The 20,127-nt window shown below is 37.0% G+C and overlaps 1 protein-coding gene across 1 annotated transcript in view; it reads left to right on the top strand.

Moving 5' to 3' along the window:
* The window catches only part of CDC14B (cell division cycle 14B), a 46,228-nt gene that overhangs the window by 10,293 nt on the left and 15,808 nt on the right, over positions 1-20,127 (top strand). The window contains exons 4-12 of the mRNA XM_067315948.1: positions 319-411; positions 10,341-10,417; positions 12,899-12,965; positions 14,442-14,504; positions 15,434-15,521; positions 15,848-16,078; positions 18,437-18,575; positions 18,708-18,861; positions 19,628-19,728. Coding sequence (XP_067172049.1) covers positions 319-411; positions 10,341-10,417; positions 12,899-12,965; positions 14,442-14,504; positions 15,434-15,521; positions 15,848-16,078; positions 18,437-18,575; positions 18,708-18,861; positions 19,628-19,728 — 1,013 coding nt within the window. The remainder of the gene's footprint in view (positions 1-318; positions 412-10,340; positions 10,418-12,898; positions 12,966-14,441; positions 14,505-15,433; positions 15,522-15,847; positions 16,079-18,436; positions 18,576-18,707; positions 18,862-19,627; positions 19,729-20,127) is intronic.

Genomic DNA, 20,127 nt, shown 5'->3' with positions numbered 1-20,127 from the left:
AAATGCATATCTGTTGCATAGGACTAGAAGTCAGAAACGTCGATTGCATCTAGAGAGGAAAAACAAAATCAGTGTAATTTACATCAAATATGATTCAGGCTGGATGCTAGTAAAAATACTGATACAATTTAATGAGGGATCCAGCAGACTCTTCTGAAGCTATTGAGGAATTAGCCTACAATATATTTGGTGCTCTGTGTACCTGTGGTTGAGAGTAGGTGAATTGTGCCCAGCCTAACTTTTCTCTGGTTTTATAAAAGAAGGCATAAAAAGTCTAAACTGCAAAATTACAATATTGTTGTTCATTTCTCGATACAGTCATTTTCATTGATAAGGAAGAAAATAATTCATTATACTGGCTTTGATCAGAAAAAACAAGCAAATGCTGCATTCCTCATAGGCTCTTACGCAGTAAGTATTTAAATTTTTACCATTACATCAGAGTGCTAAATGTTTTCATTCTTTGGTATTCAATTTTATAATATCAAGATAGAAGCAATTTTTTTGCTTGACTAATCTCCTTACAAATATATTTTTTAATAAGGTGCCACATTCAAAGACAATTTTTAAAGTTTAGCAGATATGTGTAGATGGGGCTTTGGTTTGTGTTTTTATTCCCTCCCTTGCAATCTGTGCTCCTTAGCCACTTAAATCCTTCTGGAGAAATAAGAGTATTGCTGGGGAAAAAAATCTTTTTGAATGTTTTCATTTAGAAAAAATGACTGCTTCTTGATATTTTTCCTTCCTCCCCTCCCCCCCCCCCCCCCCCCGCACACACTCTCTGTTTTTCTTTTTCAAAATAGAGAAATGTTATCTTGCACAAAATATGGTGTATCATTTCCTGTTGTGTGGACTTTAAAATATACCTTTTCTTCTCCAGTTTCTTTTCCAATGCGAGGTGATCTCTTCAGTTAACCTAGGAGGAGGAGCAAGATCATGTGTGGCAGGCATAGAGCCAGTATAAAGCTTGGGAATGTTCAAGGTGGCTGAAAATTTACTGGGTCAGGGCCCTGATCATGGATGGGAAAAAATGACTTGCTTTGTATTATAACCACCTCTAAAAGAATTGGTGTTTGGTGCCACCAAAGGGGAATGTCAGAACAAAACGCTTAGTGCTTAAGAAGGAAAAATGTGATGGCCAATATGCATTTTTTGCTTTGACTTGTACTGTACCTTCATTGTGACCATATCTTTCTCTTGTTCACTCACTGAGAAAGTGAAGACAGAACCTGTGCTTTTTCTCATGTGGGAGATTTGAGGGGTCAGAATCCGTGTAGCCTTAGGTCAATCCTTTTTATTAGCTGCAAGGCTATATGATGTACTCACTGTGATGCTGGCAGTCTCCTTGGTGCTTGTTTACATTATGGCAGGAGTTCCATTTCCTGCTCCACAGAGTTTTCTCTGTTGTCCATTTTCCAAAGTACTTATAAATAAAGAACTTGACCTTAAAATGTGTCACTGTTCGTATTTGAAACACACAAAAGCTTTAGGAATGTTACTGTTGACCCTTGTGTTCTTGGTTACTAAACTTGTTTGCAATTGAGGCTTTAGGTTAACTCAACAGCTGTAGCTTTTAGGAAAACTGAATTTTCAAAGAGACTTGATTTTATTACAGACCCAGAAAATAAGGGTGGATTGAGTTCAGTTATCAATCATTATTTGGAGGGATGTTACTTTTGTTCTTGCCCAAACGTTCATTCTGAACATGGGTAGTATTGCTGTGTAGCACAACATCTGCCATTTGGAGCAGCATTCAACATGCCGAAGTTACTAGCTAATGACAAAACAATCTGATTTGAAAATGTTGTGGTTGACTCTCCTAAAAATGAACAAAAGCCCTAACTTTACTTGTGATCATTCAGTAGCCCTGCCATGCTGCAGTAACAACAAGCAGATGGAGGGAATCCTTGAATGGACTTGCATAAATACCTAAGGTCTTAGATTAATATGGCTTATGGTGGTGCAAAAGAGAGTAATTAAAAATAGAGACCTTTGAACAGAGTAATAAGCAGTTTTTGCTTCAGAGAACTGCTCTGAAGGAGACAGGTGATGCAGAGTACAGAGAGGATGCTAACACAGAAGCTGGCTGAAATGGGAAAAGAGATTCTCTTGCATAGTCACAAGTTGCAGGTGGTGGGTAGCTCTCACTAGATCCTGTTTTTGTTTCCAGTGCAACAGACTCTGGGTTTGGTATTGCTTTTCCTATAAAGTAGGATATAATTTCTTCACAGATTGATGTGGGAGGTAAGGAAGATCACAGAAGAAAGACTCTACCCCTGAGGCATACTTTTTTTTCCCTGCACTCTTTGATGATCTTTCATGAAGAGTTGTGCTTAATTACAGCAGTCACTTTTAAAGTGTTCAGACATACATCCAGTGTTTCCACTTTTTGTAGGGAGATTTTAGTTGTTCTTCCTGTGGCGAGGAATGGCTTAAGATCTGTTCAGGATGCATGATAAGTGTATGTCAACAGTCATATTTTCTTACTGAAAGGAAATGTACTGAGGCTTTTTCTGTTTTAAATATAAGTAGGTTTAAACATCCGGTTACTACTTCAGTAGCAATGATAAAAGCTTTGCTTTCTGATGAAGAATGATCTGTTCAGCTATTGGTCAAAACTTTAGGAAGCTTTTCTTTAATTTTAGTTTATCACACCATGGATCTGTTGGTAATACTATTTGCTGTTTGAACTGAAGATCGTGATTTAATTTCTAATTTCTGATCTCTTGCTGTTTAAGCGGTTGGTTGTCAATGTATTTTGTATTCTGTGAGTTGAATTTTTTTTTTTTTAAGTGAGTTCCCGCTTCTATAGGTTACCTTAGGTTGAGGAAGCATGTGACAGTGCATTAGGCTGGATAAGAACAGCTCAGGTGGGAAGAGCAAGAAAATAGAAATGGGAAGTAGCGTCCACAGAGTTACTCATAATATAATGCTTGTCTGTGTGTGTGTTGTAAGGCCTTCAATGATTTAAGCCTCATTTTGGAGGCAAGATACACCATCACTGCAGATGTGTTAAGTTGCTGGTTAGAAATAACAGACTGCCAGCTTTCAGGAATGGCGCAAGCACAATAAGTATGCGCGCACTTGGTTTTTTTGTTTTAAACACAAACATACTTTAACACATAGCTACATTAATCTATAATGAAGTGAATATAACAAGTTCTTCTCTGGAACCCATGTGTCTTAAGAGAAGCACTCAATGTTGTTATACTAGCAACTTGCAAGTCTGTCATTTTAAAGGCTGGTTGACCTTAAAGTTGCGTTCTGTGCAGTCTTAAACAGATGTTGTTTAACTTCTGTTTAATTGAATTGGAATGTGTTGGCAAGAGTTATCATTTGACCCCTTTGGTTTATATGTGTGTGTATATATACATTATGTATATATACATATATATATCATGTGGGGATATGCTAATTTTGACTACTAAAGCAATTATGAAAGTCTTCATTAACTGTGGTGAAGTATAAAGGCAGCTGTTAGTGTTCTGGTTTACAAGCAAAGTCTGTTCCCAGTCTTTTTTTCACAGTTGGTGTTTTAATGTTGCCCCCAACCACTTCATCTAACTTGTCTTTCCTTCCTCTTTAGTGGAGATAGTTTCTGAAGGAGCCATCCAGGCTACACACTCCTTTCTTCCCTCTCCTGCAACTACTGCTTCTTTCCAGGTGTATTTTGTTGTGCCAGCACAGCCTAACTAAAGCTACAGGGTTCTTCAATATTAAATGGCCTTAAAGATGAAGAACAAAGTTTTAAGTACATTGTTATATATGTAGTTTCATGACACATTATGAATTTTAGAGTGAATCTTAACAGTTTAGACATTAATCCCTTTATCGGTCATCTTCCATCTATTTTAATACTGTATTTTGTTTAATTTTTACAGATAACAACATAATGCATAATGGGAATAATATTCTTCTGTGTAGATTAGGATAAATTTGGCATGTTCAGCCACACAGAAGGTAGCTAAAATTCAGTGTGGGGGGTGAATGTCTACACTTTATTTGGGAGGTGTCGGGGAAAGGAGGGAGGGGAAAGAAAACTTTTGTTCTTCACCTTTTAAAGAAGAATTGCTTTTCCTTGGAAGCTATCTGCACTGTTCAGGCCTTGCCACTCTACCAAAGCAGCAGTGATCTTCTGAGTTGATCTCTACAGTGGCTTCTCTTGATTCTCGCCAGGACTTGGCTGTGGGTGAGGAAAGTCTGCTTCTTCCACCGTTGCTCCTCCTATATTAAGAAAGAAAATGTACCCTCTGTGCCCTGTCCACCCAATTCCCAAGCTCCCCCTCTCCCCTTCACTGCATTAACTTAGTAACAGTGTTTGTTTTCTCAGGCCTGGCACTAATTATGTACTTGGAGGGCAACCCTCCGTGGGTACCGCCCCATGAACTGCTGTAATTCAGGTCACCTTCTCCAGGACTCATCTCTGTACTTTGTCTATTTTCTCATCTTCTTTCTTCAGGGTAAGCAGTGTTTCCTTCATCTGTTCTGATCCATAGTACTGTTTTTGCCTTTTCAATTTGTTAGTGTCCTTCCTAGGTGTGGCCTGTTGTTGGGTGAAAGTTGGAAGCTGTAGAAGCAATTAGTACCAATCTGTGTAATATCGAACTGCTCTGCTCTTACAGTGGCATTTGCAGAATTTTCTCTGGCTAAGCAGTGGGAAAGTAGGTAAACCTGCCTGTTTCATGGTCCAAGCAGAGTAACAGCAAATGGGTAAATGCTACAGTGCTCAAATTAGAAGTGGGTAAACTGTGTTTACCCTCAGCTACATTTTGGCAAAGGGCTTGAAAAAGTGCTTGAAAAGTGAGTGGCAGAGAGGAGATGGAGAAAGAAGTAACCACTTTTCATTTAAGAAAAGTTGCTTCAAGTCTTTTGTCTTTCTCTGTATTAATGTTCTCTAAAAGAGCTACCTCCTCTGAATTGTGTTTTGGAAATCGTGATTAGACTTCATGATGGCAGCTTTTCTTGCTGTTTCTACCAGGTTCTTCATCACCATGTTCTTACCAGACTCCTTGCCTCCAGAGTAAAAGAAAGATTGCTGTCTGGGGTTCCCTCGCTGTAGTACTAGCTTCCTTTCTTAGCTGTCATGAAGCACTTCCAATGTGCCCAGCCTGGTCTGTTCTCAGCTAATAGGGATTTTTATGCCTCCTTTCCCTCTGCTGTTTGAAAAGTAATTGGAGGTTTCTTCCTTCTGCTTATGATGAATGAAGAGAGTTGCCAGAGACAGTTGTTCCCTCTCTGCCACTTTTATCCACTTATGACTGTTTCCGTTAATAAAGGGACCCTTGGCCACTTGTGTGTTTCGTTAGGTCACCACACAAATTTATACAGGAGGCTTTTTTATTTTAATGTATTTCTAGTTTAATTTTGCTGGTTTTAACCTTGTCTTGTAAGGAATTTTGTTAGAAATTGCAATTTGTTAGCTGACTAGTATATTCAATGGAGGCTTTAATGAAATAAAATATTTAATACTGTGAACTTACAGCAAAATTATGCATGTGCGTGAGCTTGTGTTTGAGCCTGGTCACTACCATATAGGACTTACCGTATTTGTTCAGAATGGGTTTGTGTTTATTTGCAGTTTACAGCTGTTGAGATTATTTTGGGTTATGTTCTTAAACAGTTGTATTGCATGAAATATGCTTGTATTGATTTTAAGTCAATATGGTTGGTAAAATGTATGATTTCATTAGCAACCTTAATTAGATTTTGCAGTTAGGATGGGCAGGAAAAAAACTTGATTACACCAAGCACTTTATAGATGTGAATTCAAAGTGTTATATACAGGCTTGCATTGATATAGTTTTTAACAATTTAGTATATTTAAATATCAGATTTAATTTTCCTGAAAAAGCAACAAGTTATCAAAGAACATTATCAAACGTGTTTTGTCTTGCCTGCAGTACTGCTATTTCACTTGGTAATCCCATGTATTGATTAAGGTGCCTTTTTCAGCTGGAGCCTCCTTTCCTTTTCTGCCAGGAGTACTTTTTCCTCTCATTGTGAATATTATTTTCACGATTTTAATGCTAATCAAGGAAACCTCCGTTTAAAACAAGGCTGGTTTGAAAACACTAATAAGAACTGGACAGTGGCGCAGCCTGCTGAAAGAACTCTTATTCCATGATTGATTTTAAATGCTCAGAAATAAGGACTGGGTGGCCTAGTCTTGCAAGCCCTTCTATTTAATTCAGTGAACGTTATAATGGCTATTGGACTACATGGCTATGTTGGCAGGAGCAGTGCTTGAGTGCACCTTTCCCAGTACTCAATGCTTGGATGGTTCTTGACCATTCACAGAGCTGCATGCAATCTCTTAATTAGAAACAGATGTCCTAAATGAAAAGGATGATTAGAGCAATGTTAATGGTTCAACTGCTAATCGCAAATTTATGGCTGTATTTTGAGCTCAGCAGGATTTTTTTTGTGTGCATAAAGAAAACAAATTTCTAAAGAGTTGGTACACAAGTGATTATACAGGGTGATAAAACAATATAGTATATTGCTTAAAAGATGTCAGTTCCCTCTTGTAACAATTTTTCTGGAAGGTCCCTAAGTAAAGGATTTGTAAAGGATCTTAAGAGGATCTTAAAGGATCTCTCCATGCGCATGCATGTGTGTATGTATCTCACCAAAGTAATTTCAGCTCTTGTATATTTTAATTTCTAAAGGTTTGCCCCCCCCACACACATGCATCTCATGAATTCAGAAGTGTATCATGAAATGTCTTGGTTTTGCTGTTCATCGACTCAATATTTCCGTTCTGTTCTGAAACTTCAGTTTTACTTACTCCCTTAGAAAGTCCTTGTTTCCTCCACTTCCATCTACTATGGGTCTTTCTAAACCTTTTTACTTTCTAGCTCCCATTCATTGGCTTTCTTTAATCCCCTGCTTTGGTCACCCACATCACTCCAGTGAAATTGTTCTCCTTGTAGGCTTTAGTGACCTCCTTCTGGTCAGAAACATTAGCTGCCACTCTGACCTCATGCTATGAGATACTCCTCAGTGCATCTACAGTATAGTTTAAATTTGGTCAGGAATATGTTTTCTGAAGTGTATCTCTCCTTAGCCTTGCTCAGCACACTGGGTCACCTCACTGAGCAGTCTGGGAGCATTCCAGCAGCTAGCGGGCATGCACTCCACAGGAATGACTAGAACTGGTCTGTGGCTAAAATCCTTGAAAGCATATGGAAAGGTGTCAAATCTTCAGTACCAGCTCCTGGTCTACATATCTGTTTCTGTTGGTGCATGCTATTTTCTAATGTAGATGTGGCCTCTGCTGCCTTCACTTCTGTTGCTCACCTGGGCTTTGCTACTCTTTCTGTCACTGCTTCAGTGTCACCTGTTTGGAGACAACTGGACCTGCTCACCCAGGTCTCACCCATCCATGATTTCCCACTGGGCATTTTCTTGTGGTCTAAAACAGTGCCAGAGCTGATGTCCTCACCTGGACTGTTGCAATTTCCTGTGTTGTGTTACTGCCAGGATACTTTCTTTGTGAACTAAGTATCAGTTTATGGTCTTTCCCATTTTGTGTAAAAACTGAATGCCATTCTTCCCTTTTGAAGGATTGCAGACCGTCATCCCAGCTGTCCAGATAACCTCAACACTAGCCAGTTTTTGGCTAGCCACTTTTCACTGAGAACACCATATGACCGTTTTATCTACTCCTGTCTCTGCAGCTGTTCACCCATCGTATCTTAGGTGTGTAATAGTGACATGGCTGAAGTACAAAGGGATCTCTCTTGTTTCAAAAAGTTCTGAGAAATCCACCTCCATTGAAGAGCTTGCTTCTTCAGTGAATGTACTGTGTGTTGCTTCAGATGTACTGAAAGTACTTTCTATTTTTGCTTGATACTGGTTCCTTTAAGCTTGCCCACACTGAAAAATGCCATGTCCCTGAAGTGTTTTCTGTACGGACTAAATGATGTTAAACATTCCAGTGCTTAGAGATCTTTGCGCCAGGAATCATGTCAGCTTAAAGTGTCCTCATCTGTGGTGAGTGTTCATATAACTGTGTTAAGTAAATCTATGCTCATTCACATGTATGTTCAAACAGTGTTTCTAGCAACTTCATTACTTACGTCATTTCTTAAGTTGGATCTATGCTTAAGAACTAACATGTTTCAATATGGTGTAGTGTTGCTTAGACATCTCAATACAACATTCAGGGCTAAAACTGCTCTTGCTGCTGTTATTCTCGGAGACAAACATTTTTGCTATTAGAGCTTCTTTTGTTCAAGAAGCTGGTGAGAGCTCAACAGAGGTGTGGAAGGAGTCCTTATCCTTTCTGAGCCATGTGCATACAGGGTTAGCTACTATTAGCTGCATTTCTGTTTGCCTCTAGTATAAGTAGTACTGCCTGTAGTACCCAAGCTTACAGCAGTGAATCCCAACTTTTTTTCTGTGTGACTCATTTCTGCATACAAACTCTATTTCTGCTGTTTAACTACAGTCTCTTCCATTTGCTAGTGCCATTTTACATCTCTGGTTTGTAAGATTTTTCTGGGGCAGGGCTTCCTCCGCACTCTGATAGGCAAGCAGTGCTGTGTTTATACGGTTGTTGGCAATCTGTGTTCATTGTGCTGCATGCTGCAAAGTATCACTGCATCAAAGCACACAACCTGAAGTTTCTTGGAACATAACCTTTATGTCCAACTCGTGCAATGACTTGTGTGTAGTGTATGACTGCAAAATCTAATTAGAAGGTGAACTGAGGCAGTAACTCTTGAAAGATATTTTGGCTTTTTTAGTCTCTTTTTTTATTCTAGGTTTATGCTTGTGATTATAAATGCGAAATCCATCAACCCCACCCTGATGAAAGGAAACAGATGCAAAAAGCATGCAGTTTTCATTACTTAACTAAACTACTTAAAACAGATGGATTTTTCTTTGGTTTTGCTAATTGCACTTGAAGAGTACTCAAAAAATACTTAACACAGTAAACAAATTAGAGGACAAACAAAAACAGTCACCCATTTCCATGGGTGTTTAGCCCTCTGTTGGGATATGTTTCAAGCTTTTTTTTTTTTTTTGGCAACATCTGTTCCACCTCCCATTCTCAGCCCACAAGAATGCATGTGCGTGTGTGTAGAAAGAATGTTAAAGGTATGTTAAACCATTTGTTAAGGCTAGTTTTGCAGCAGCCTAAAAGAAATTTGGAAGGCAATGCCAGCTTTTTTTTTAAAAAAAAGGCAAAATCAACAAAAAACCAGATATGTCAGACTTAGATTTTTGGAGGGTGTTTATTGAATACTCATTAGGATTCTTACTTTAAAAGTGAACTCTGAGAAAAAAGGTAATTGTTACAGGAAATGTAAATAATTTTTACAGAACTTCAATAAAAAAAAAAAAACCTTCCTGAAGTGTTTTAATGTTTAGCTAATGCAATTTTAAGGAAAAAGGATAAACTTTAAATTACTGAATGTTGACCTATTGCTGACGGCTTGTTATTAACAATTGTTCTCTTCTGGCCATGCTGGTGATAATGTTTGATGGTATGGACCTGAAAATTTTGGAAGACATGATCTGCATAAAGAGAGTACCTAAGGAGAGCTTAGGATTAGAGGCTATCAAAGAGGGATCAGGCATGTGGTGAGGGAAGACCATACAGATATTTGTTGGGAGTTGGTCTGTTGTGAATCTGGCATTATTTCCTGAATGTTTTTGACAGTAGAAAGCTTGGTATTTAGTGTTTCCAGTAGGTTGCTTCATTATGTTCTCAGGATTTTGCTTCTTAAGTTACAGATTTCTTTTTCCCTGTATGGCATCTGGATTTAGTTACTGGACACTGCTTCACCAGTGCAAAGAAGGAAGTAAAGGATTTGGAATAAGGCAAATCTTCTTTTGCTGTAGGAAAATCAAAACATATACTAATTACTGTTTTAACTTTGTCTACTGAGTACGTACGCTGTTTTGTAGGCAGGCTAATTCATAGCTTTGCTGGAATATTTGAGGGGTTTTGTACTTTAAATTACATCTTGAAAGCTTAATTTAAAAAAATCTACAAACTGGTCCAGGCAGGTTGCAGAAAAAATATAGAAGAGGCCAGAGTGACAGACAGAAGCTTTTTCACTGTAGCCTAAAGCTGAACAATGCCTGGGGAAATCTGTAGATTTTAATATAAAAATAAATGCACATAAAGCTTGAGCAGTATTTTATATTGTTTTGCTTTATTTTAGTTTTATTGTTGCACACTTGTATTCTTTTGTTTGATGCCACTCTGTTGAGCTGTCTGTGATATTTAGTTATGCCTTCTGTAGTAAACAAGTGACTTGAAAATATTCATATCAATCTTAATATAACCATAAAAATGTTTTCTTTGTCTTTTCTCACAAAAATAGATAATATACCTGAGAGAATCCCCTGAAGATGTGTACAGGCTTTTATTGGCTGGAAACATTTCATATCTTCCCTTCAGGTAAATATAAAGATATTAGAACTTTCTGTAGCTTGATTTTTGAGGAATAGTGTAGCATTTAACAGTCCTGAGTTTGGGGTTTTTTGCTAAAGTTTTAACACATGACACATTCACTGCCTGAGCTTTGAGTACAGACCACTGAACGGGGTGTTGGCAGCTAGTACTGAAGTGTCCTGGCAGACACGGAGGAGCTGAAGAAGCTACACTGCTTAGTATGTGCTCTTGTTGAGCTTTTTAATTTGCATTGTTTCTTGCTTGGCAGCCTGTTTTTGTGCCAGTAGGTAATGGTTAAATATATCAAAATATCTGCCAGTCATCACAAATGGCTTGTAACGCTTTTGATATTCCATTTTTCCCCACTTGCTGAATGCATGAAGCAATCTAAAATACTATTTTGTGCAAAAAGAGTGCTAGCTAACCTCATATGATTTAGTGCAACTTTAAAGCATTTCTTTTTACCAACAAGGAAAAGTGTACAACCATTACTTCATGGTTGCTCGACCCTGAGGGAATGTAATCATAGCTGTTGCAGACCACAGACTTCTCATTATGGTATCTACTATGCTGTTTTATGTAGCAAATATGGTTGATCCATCCTGCAGAGGAACAGCTTTTTAACAAGAGTTTCTAAAAGTTGGACCAAACTAGCATTTCATTGGCTGCCACAATATGCAGGAAAGGAATGGCCAAAAAGCTTTTCAGAAGGCAAGTTGCCCGTCCATGTATGTTGTTATGGGGTGATTAATTCAGCCCTTGCTTGTTTATGTTTTCCAGCTGCCTTGCCAAGAGCTGAGCTTTTGGTGTTTTGAATTTCCTTCTTCTACCCCCACTCCCCCACAGTGCCAGTGTGTAGAAGCATCTCTCTTTGTTTGCACACTTTCATCATCCAATTTTTCTCTCTCTCTTTTTAATTCCATTTTTTATATTCACAGAAGAACATATATGCTCCTTAATGAGACCTGTAAATTTTGTTTCCAAAGATTGTATAGGAGGGGGAAGTAGTAGCTTTTAGCTCTCTTTGTAAACCCTGCCTGAAATCTCAGACCATCATCACTTCAGGGACATACTGAAAGAAATGCAAAGATATGTTATATAATAGGAATTACTGAGAGCTGACTTTTGAAGACAGCATAGATATGTCCAGCCTCTAGGATAAAGAATACAGTATGAAATCCCTGCCCAAGTGTCTAGGAACTTTACCATTTTCTTGAATCTACTAGTGCACTTAAATCTTGCACACAGGAAGAAATTCCTTTGTGCAAAAGAGGAAATCTGATTAAAAGAATGGTGAACTGAGTTGCTGTTCTGGACCCTGCTCCTTTCAGGTCATATTCATCTCTGCTAAAAGCAATACCTTCTCATAGAATAATAAAGGGTTAATTGGGTAGTTGCTACTTCTGGTCATTATAAACAGGAAATTTTTTATTAGCAGGATACAAAGAATTTCTTTCATCAGTTTCCTGAATGGGATTCTATTATTTCCTTCTGCTGCTGATTTTTTCCACTTCACTCTGATTCATTAGGGAGGAGAAGGATACAAAGAAAGTGTAGAAGTAGCCATTCAGGTACTTCAGAAGTACATCCTTGTGTTAGTTTAAATTTGAACATAATAGTATAATTTTTTTTTAATTATTTTTTACTTTACATCACATTAATGACTCTGTGTTCGCACATGAGAGCTGTTTAGTCTTAGAACTACGTGTTCAGCCAAAACATAATATTCTTGGATGTAGAGTGACAGTTTATTTTGTTTCTTTTTTTTTTTTTTTTTAACTTGGCTATAGTATTCCCGTAGAAAGCTTATTCTACAGTGCTTATGGAATCCACTAATGATCAGGTACTACAAATATGCTATTCTAGAATCAAGAGGATTTAAAAAATAGTAGTTGAAAGCTTTAATAAAAAAAATTTCTCATGCTTAAACATTTACTATTTTATGCATCTCAAAGAAAGTCTTTTAATGTAGCTACACAAATGTGCGTCTTGACAGATGTATCTAAAATGTATGTGCACAGCAACTTTTTTATTTTAAATGGAGTCTGAGGAAAAATCTTGCAGTATATTACAGTTTGAAGGATGAAAACTTATTTTGAGAGTGTGCTTCAAAGGAAAATGTTTTAAGAGTGTATGTCAGAACATGATATTCATTTTGGCATTAGCTTTTGCCATGAGGAGTTTTTGTGATTTTTTTTTTCAAATATGCCTGTCCTTTTTAACATTAAAAGTTGAACATATTAGTTTTACTGAAAAGTGTAATTGGAGTAATTTTAGTTTTGGATCATCAGTTAGCATAATCTATATTATGTTTTGTTATTATCACCTGCAAGATGGGAAATAATCACTCAATGTAATTATTTTGCTGTAATAGTAATTATCTTGAAGTAATCATCTTTTAAAGTTGTTTTTTGAGAAATAATTTTAATTGCTTTGACTTGGATTCAAATGGGAACAATTTTGGTCATGAAAACACATGTGTTACAGGGATGCTTCATTTGGTACTTGCAGTTTTCATCTAACATTGCTGGATTGTTTTCATGCAATAAACAAGGTCAGTAAAACAATATTTTTCTTACAGTAAAAGGTCAGCTAAATATGGTCCTGCAAAAAAAGGTGGCTTAGGAAGCTAGGAGCCAATTAAAGCAGTTCAGTAGCAGATTTCTGATTGTTGCCTAGCTTATATATTATGCATTGTAACAAAACCAGATAAGGCATTTGTAGAAGTTGGCTGATATATAATCAACTAGAGAAGTTTTTAAATAAGGAATTTTGATTTTTGTTTAGGTAATCTTTTCAAGACAGTCATTTGCACTTCTAAACACTAGGTGTTGCCTGACAGATTTATCAAATGGCCCTTTGGTGTTGCATTTTTAGGCTGAATATTCCCTTTGAAAGAAGTTGTGCATAGCTTAGTGATGTCTTTTAGGCATTTGCAGCATGTGCTAATGACTTCAAGTTTTCCTTTAGTGATACAAATAGAACAAATGGTAGTAGGCAGGTGCTTTTTTGCTTTTTTTTTTTTTTTTTTTTTTTTTTTTACTACAAATCATCATCATCTGGTGTCTTATTGCAACACAGTGGTGAGTAATGTGGCATTTAAGGACAGGGGAATTTTCTGTACCTTCTTCATGCTTTTTAGTCTGTACAAGCAGTAAAATAGGGAATTCTGTAGCTCTCCATCCTGCTACTGCCTTTTTTATTAATGGTGTCTCTGCCAAATACTGGTGTTGCTACTGATTAAGCCAGCCTCCTGCAGATTTGTGATTTGCAGGTTTTTTGGATGTTCCAACACTGGCTGCTCTTCTGCCAGGAGTGGTGAATTGCTATTCTTGTCAGTGCCGCTGAGCAGCAAGGAAAACCCCAGAAGGTTGTGCCGTGAAAGAGGCGATTAGAATGTGGTATTTAAAATATCTGGGGATATGGGATTGTTTGTGTTTGTGCTTCCTAACTTAACAAATGGGTAAACAGCCAGTTACCCAAATATTTAATACAGTATAAAAATGTAAACATAATGCCTGTGGATAATTACTGAGCATTAGGGACTGGGCTAAAGTCTGCTTAGGACCGTAGACAGACTCCATCTGCAGCCAATTTAAAATCAATGAAGATATTAGAATTGTAATGACAGAGAATAGTGTTCATGCACCAAAAATATTTTTAATCCTTGAAAGCAGAGTTTAGAATATACTCCTAATTTAAATAGGGTTTTTTTGCCAAATATTTTTCTCTTTGGCACTCCGTACTGCTAACAGGAGTAAAAAGTGAATATTTATGTAATCTAGAATTTTCTAATGATAAAGTGAAAACAGAAAAAGAGTGGGCTTTCTTGTTTACCATCACTTATATTAAAATTCACAAATCTGTTTTGAACCAAGACTGAGTTGATTCTTATTTTTGCAGATAAATAGAAAAATCTCTCTGAAACAGTAGAACAGGTATTAGGGTTTTCAGTAACCTAAAAGGGGTGATGAACTGTCCTCACTGAGAGAACGTTATCTTTGTTTAAAAACTGTATTCTGAATTTTAGGCTTTGCGGTATGGTTTCCTGGATTTCAATGTGTTTGATGTAAATGAATATGAGCATTATGAGGTAAGTGTTCAGTATCAATCTTCTGGTTTGTTTGCAGTTATTAATGTGAAAATGGCTGTTTTATCATTTGTGCTGTTTCTTTTGTAGTGTAAGGTTCCATTTGTGTTCTGCTTTGTCTCCTTAAGCTTCAATTGTTAAATAAAATGTGTGGTCAGGGAGAGTAAAATTCAGATTTAAGCACTGTCAAGCTCAAAAGTGGGGGGGAAAAGGTGTATGTTGCAGAAACTAAAAGGGAAATCACATTTTTTCATGTTTTTATTAAATCCCTGGAAAATGAGGGGAAAAGGGAATTTGTTCCTTGGCCACCTTTTAGCGGTTATGCATATTCCTGAGCAATTTTGATACGAAACTTGAGGACATACAAGTCTGTGTGAAATTGGCTTTTGGAAAGCAATTAAAGTATATATCTATGAACAGCTGACAAAGGTCTGATACTCTTTGAGGTAAAGAGTAAAACAGGGCTGGGAAAGTCCGAGTCTATAAAATTCACTCTGGGGCATGGGAAACTAATGTGAAGGTAAAGGGCTACAGCACTTCCCTATATATATTCTCACAAAGGCAAAGCAGTCATTTATCTATGAAAAGCAAATTAGGTGTTTTTAGAATCTAAAAAATTACTTAGTGGACAGAGGTAATGCCAAGGCAATAATTTATAAACCTATAAAAAGTTTAAAAAATTGAAGTTGCCCTTAATCTGAAGGGTATCAGTTGCATTACTTTAAGACTATAATTTAGAAAGAGGAGAATACAGGCAAGAAGAGTGAGGCTGAGAGCATCTGACATTCTCCTGATGAAACAAAAAGCAGACTACTAACATGCTTCCTTTGGCAAAAATTGTACATCACTTCTATCTAGCATGTAGTGTGAAACAATAAGGAAAAGCCTGAAAATACAGGGTTAATGATAAACCAAGCATTTTCTCTTGACAGAGAGCAGAAAATGGAGATTTTAACTGGATAATACCAAACAAATTCATTGCCTTCAGTGGACCTCATTCAAGAAGTAAAATTGAAAATGGTATGCTTAAAAAAGGAGGTGGGGGACACAAGCCCACTGCTTTTAGTTGATTTTTACCAGTAAGAACAAGCTTTAAAAATTGTTCCTCAAACAGTGTGTTTTTTCCTTGGCTCTTTTTCTTTTATAAAAATCCTGACATTAAAATTTTAATGCTTGGTTTAATTGTATCTGAACTAGGTGATTATGTTAAAATTCCATTTTCGGTTAGTCAATTTCTTTATGTTGAACATGAGTTTTATTTTGAAAGTGTTTTCATCTGTTGATTTTGGGTCTTCACATATTTCTGCAGTTTGAAGCTTATCCTATTTTTCTTCTTTTTCCAATAGGCTATCCCCACCATGCTCCAGAGGCTTATTTCCCGTACTTCAAGAAACATAAGGTCACCACTATAATACGCCTCAACAAAAAACTATATGATGCCAAACGATTTACGGATGCTGGATTTGAGCATTATGATCTCTTCTTTGCTGATGGAAGCACACCTACTGATACTATAGTTAAAACATTTCTAAATATTTGTGAAAGTGCTGAAGGTGTTATAGCCGTTCATTGCAAAGGTATAGTGTACAAACTCTTTATATTACAGGTGATCCTTATAGTTACAGTTCCTGAGATGTTTTGCACTATAATTCCATTATTTCCAGTTATTAACAACTCTGCCAAGCTGCAGCTTTTTCAAACAAATTCTTTACATGCTTTTGTTCTGCATTTCTTTTTTTTACTGCTTTAAGTTCCAGCAAAATCTTTTCAGCAATTTCCAAGAATGAGGTTGTGGGAAATGAGCTTGCCAACATTAATAGTTCAAACAGGGACTTGAAGTAGTGGCAAGGTTTGCAGTAGGTCTTTCAGAAAAACAGTCAAATATACCAAACTATAAACTTTTGAAAATACCAGTGGAGCTTTTTGAGAAGAGTCTTCATAAAGTATTGGAGTGTTCCTCCAGAACAGCAGAAATCTTTAGCCCTCAGAAACCGTTTTTACTAGCTGCATTGGGCATGCTCTGAATATCTGTTCCATATATGGAAAGTTCAGAGTTAGACTGCCAGACTGGGTTTCCATCATAGCAGAAATGATGTTTTCCTCCTCTCATTCCTTGACCAGGATTGGAAGCCAAGATAAAACTTCCCTTTTTGGGTTTATACAAACCTCATTACTGAGCAGCATTTTAAAACTTCTAGTCAAGGCCAGAAATTTATGATTTCTGCCTATTTTATTTCAGAGTTTGCTTCAAATCGTTTCTCATTGAGTCAACAATAGAATTGTTTGTGCTGTTGCAAGACTCGGGTATCCTTCATTTGGCTTCATTGCATTTCAGTATTAATATATTAGATGTGAGCCTAGTGGTACTGTTTGTGATCAGTAATCTGCACATATTATTTTAGAGCCAGGAACAAGTCATTCAAACCATAATTTTAACACTCTTCTACAAATAGCTTTGTAATCTGCTCTTCTAGAACAACTTTCTACAGGTATTCTTTACTCCTTTCAGTTTAGGTGGCAGAGGAGCTTATGCGTCTAAATGTCTCATTTAGGCCCTTTTGTCCGATAGAGGGACCAAAATAGCTCTGCTGTTGCCTTTTAAATGTTTCATGTTTTTATTTTAAAAAAAGAGTAAATCCATATAAACAAACCTATCTTTAAAAGAATACAACATTAAAATGTCAAGCATTCAAAATGGAAAATACTAGAAATAGTTGCCTGTGAAATGTGAATAAAGGTCCCATTCCACACCATCTTTAACTGTCTGTCACACCCCATTTGTTTTCCATGAGCTCTGCCTCAGTAGGGTGGGTACCTGATGTAGTAGTTTCCTTCACTGTGATTGAAGGAGAAAAGCTTTTCCTAAAGCATTTGCCTGGGACATGCGAAGACTGAATTTTTGTCCCTGAATCTGCCACTCACTGGCTGCATGTTTAACAAGATTCCACTTGCATGAAGTGAAAGAATTGATTAAAACTACTGCTTGACTGTTGGGAAGCAAGTGAATACTCTTTTTTTCCACTGAGGTGTGAAATTTGGGCATATTGGTTAATTGATAGCACTTGAATGTTGGGTAGCAGTGGTGCAAGTTCTTTGTTTTCATTCAGGTTAACATGTTCTCTGATCTTTAGCATGATTAACATGTCTAGACTACGTTATGATCCTCTGCCTGATGCTACCTCTTCAGAAAGCAGAGAATGCTGCCACCTATTCTTTAAGTTGGGCAATGCATGGAAGGTGCTGTGCAGTTGTCTTGGTTATTGGACCGTACTGAAGATTCAACACTGGTGTTTATCAGTCAATTCTTAAGAGAGATCTGGTGATGTGTAGCTTGTCATTTACAACAAATGATCAAGGAGAGGAGCACTTGAGCTTGGAGTGATCTTCCTTTCTTTTTCATGTTTGCCAGTGTAAATGGAACTGTTTCGGGTGCTCTTTCAAAGAAGGCTTCACAGTTTGGAGTACTCTTTGCCTGTCTTGGCTAGTGCCCAGACTTCTTTATTGCAAAATTTAGCTCTTCCCTGAGAAGTAAAAACAGAGATTGTTTAGAGGAGGGATTGGAAGAGCAACTGTTGTTAGTACAGTTTGAGTAATTTACGATTAAAGTGCTTTGAGAATATTGGGAAGAGACAGCTGTTTGATACTATGCATAAAAAGATTCTCATAAAAAAGACTCATATATATGTATCTGTGTGTGTATACATATACATATATTTATATATGCTGGCTTATATATGCTCGCTCAAAAAACGTGAGCAATATGTTAGTAACCCTGTAAATGGCGGGGGGGAAAATCAAAAGGTAAGTTATGCTTACCCAGTTTGACCAGTAACAGGTTTAATAAGCTAGGAAGTCCAAGTAACAATGTCTGTAGCTACAGTAGGTTCCAGATAAAAATGGATATATAAAAGAAGCCATTCTTTTGTCTTATACAGCTGGTCTTGGGCGAACTGGCACACTTGTAGCCTGTTATATTATGAAGCATTACCGGATGACAGCTGCTGAAACTATTGCCTGGATTAGAATAAATAGACCTGGTTCAGTGATTGGACTACAGCAACATTTCCTGATGGAGTAAGTAGATTGTCTAGAATAAATAATTTTGAAAATAGATCTAAATGTCTTTTTCGTCTTTTATTGCACTCTTTATCATCCTTGGTTTTAATTTGTTACTTTGTTTGCTTTTTTTTTTCCATATCATCATAGGAAACAGGCAGAACTTTGGACCGAGGGAGATATTTTCCGTGCAAAGTTGAAGGAAAACCATAACATTGCTGTAACAAAAATCCTGTCAGGAGTAGATGATATTTCAATTAATGATGCAAAAAATAGGAGAGCCAGCCGAAAGGACATTGAACTGGTAACTGTCTGAACATAGTGCTGTTGTAAGAGTTGTTACTGCTGTTGAGGATCTCTTAGTTTCTGAACAAACCTGTGGTTACAATATGTTACTGGATTCTTCTTGTATGTTCCCATTCTGTACCAAGAGATTTGGGGACAAAAAAAGTATGGTCAGCAAGTATGAAAGATGAAATGCAGTACACACATAAAGTAAGAGCATCCTCGTCGTGCTTTAGTCTTGTAATTCAGTTGATATTAGAACAGGCAGGGACTCAAGACCTGCCGTCAGAAATGCTTTGATTGAATTTTGGATTCTCTTTATTACATTACCATGTGTGCTTTTGGGGAAGGGATGAAGAGCTTTTCGCTCTTTTTAGTTTCTAAGTAATTGCAGGTTCTGTAATACTTTTTTATGCTGGCTTTTAAAACACTGGTAGTGCTGTTTTCAAAAAGCAAATGGAGGAGGAGAGAAATGCCGTAGTTGAGTGAAGATTGTGCTGTACCTAGCAAAGGTTTGGGATGTGTTTCCACTATTTTAAAGGTAGATGATATTCCAATGCATGTAATTCATGACATCGCTTAATAGTTTAAGCTTTAAAAGCAGCAGCTAACGGGAAATGAAATTATATGTATGCAGGTGAAATGCTTTCATTTTATGATGGCAAACTTTCCTCCTGTTGAGATAATTCTGATTTTAAGATTTAAAATAAGGTTAACTCTTTAAGTATATATTTTAATTGTTGGGTTTGGGGTGGGGTGATTGTTTGTTTTTTAACTTTATCCAGTACAGTGATGAAGATGAAACAAACTGTGTAACACAAGGTGATAAACTTCGTGCTCTGAAAAGTAGAAGGCAGGCAAAAGCTACAAACACATCTCCGCTAACGTAAGTCAGTTTCTGCATGTATAAATGCCAGAAATATTTTTACCCTTTTCCTGTGGACTTCTTTTAATCCCTACAAGTTTGTTGGCAAGGCATTTTTCACTCATTTAAAATCAGCATGAGATTCACTGCTTCTCTGAAGGCTTGATGAGTGTTTAGGAGGCAGGAGAGTTTGGTTAAAGAACTGTATTACTCAACTGCTAGTTTTCTGTTTTGTTTTTTGATTCCACTGCTCTGTGCTGTACAAGTTCCCACAGTATTTCTGAATGGTGTAGATTTAGTTTAATTACAAACATTCCCTTGTCCTTCCTATGGTAGTATAAAAATGGAAGAATATCAGTCTGTATGGTAGTGTTTGACTGGCTGGAATAAGTTATGTACTTGTTTTTGAAGTAAGGTCAG

Source organism: Apteryx mantelli, chromosome Z (assembly GCF_036417845.1).
Source record: "Apteryx mantelli isolate bAptMan1 chromosome Z, bAptMan1.hap1, whole genome shotgun sequence".
In the NCBI taxonomy this organism is placed as follows: domain Eukaryota; kingdom Metazoa; phylum Chordata; class Aves; order Apterygiformes; family Apterygidae; genus Apteryx; species Apteryx mantelli.
The sequence above is the reverse complement of the archived record's forward strand: the minus strand, read 5'-3'. Positions and strand labels throughout refer to the sequence as shown.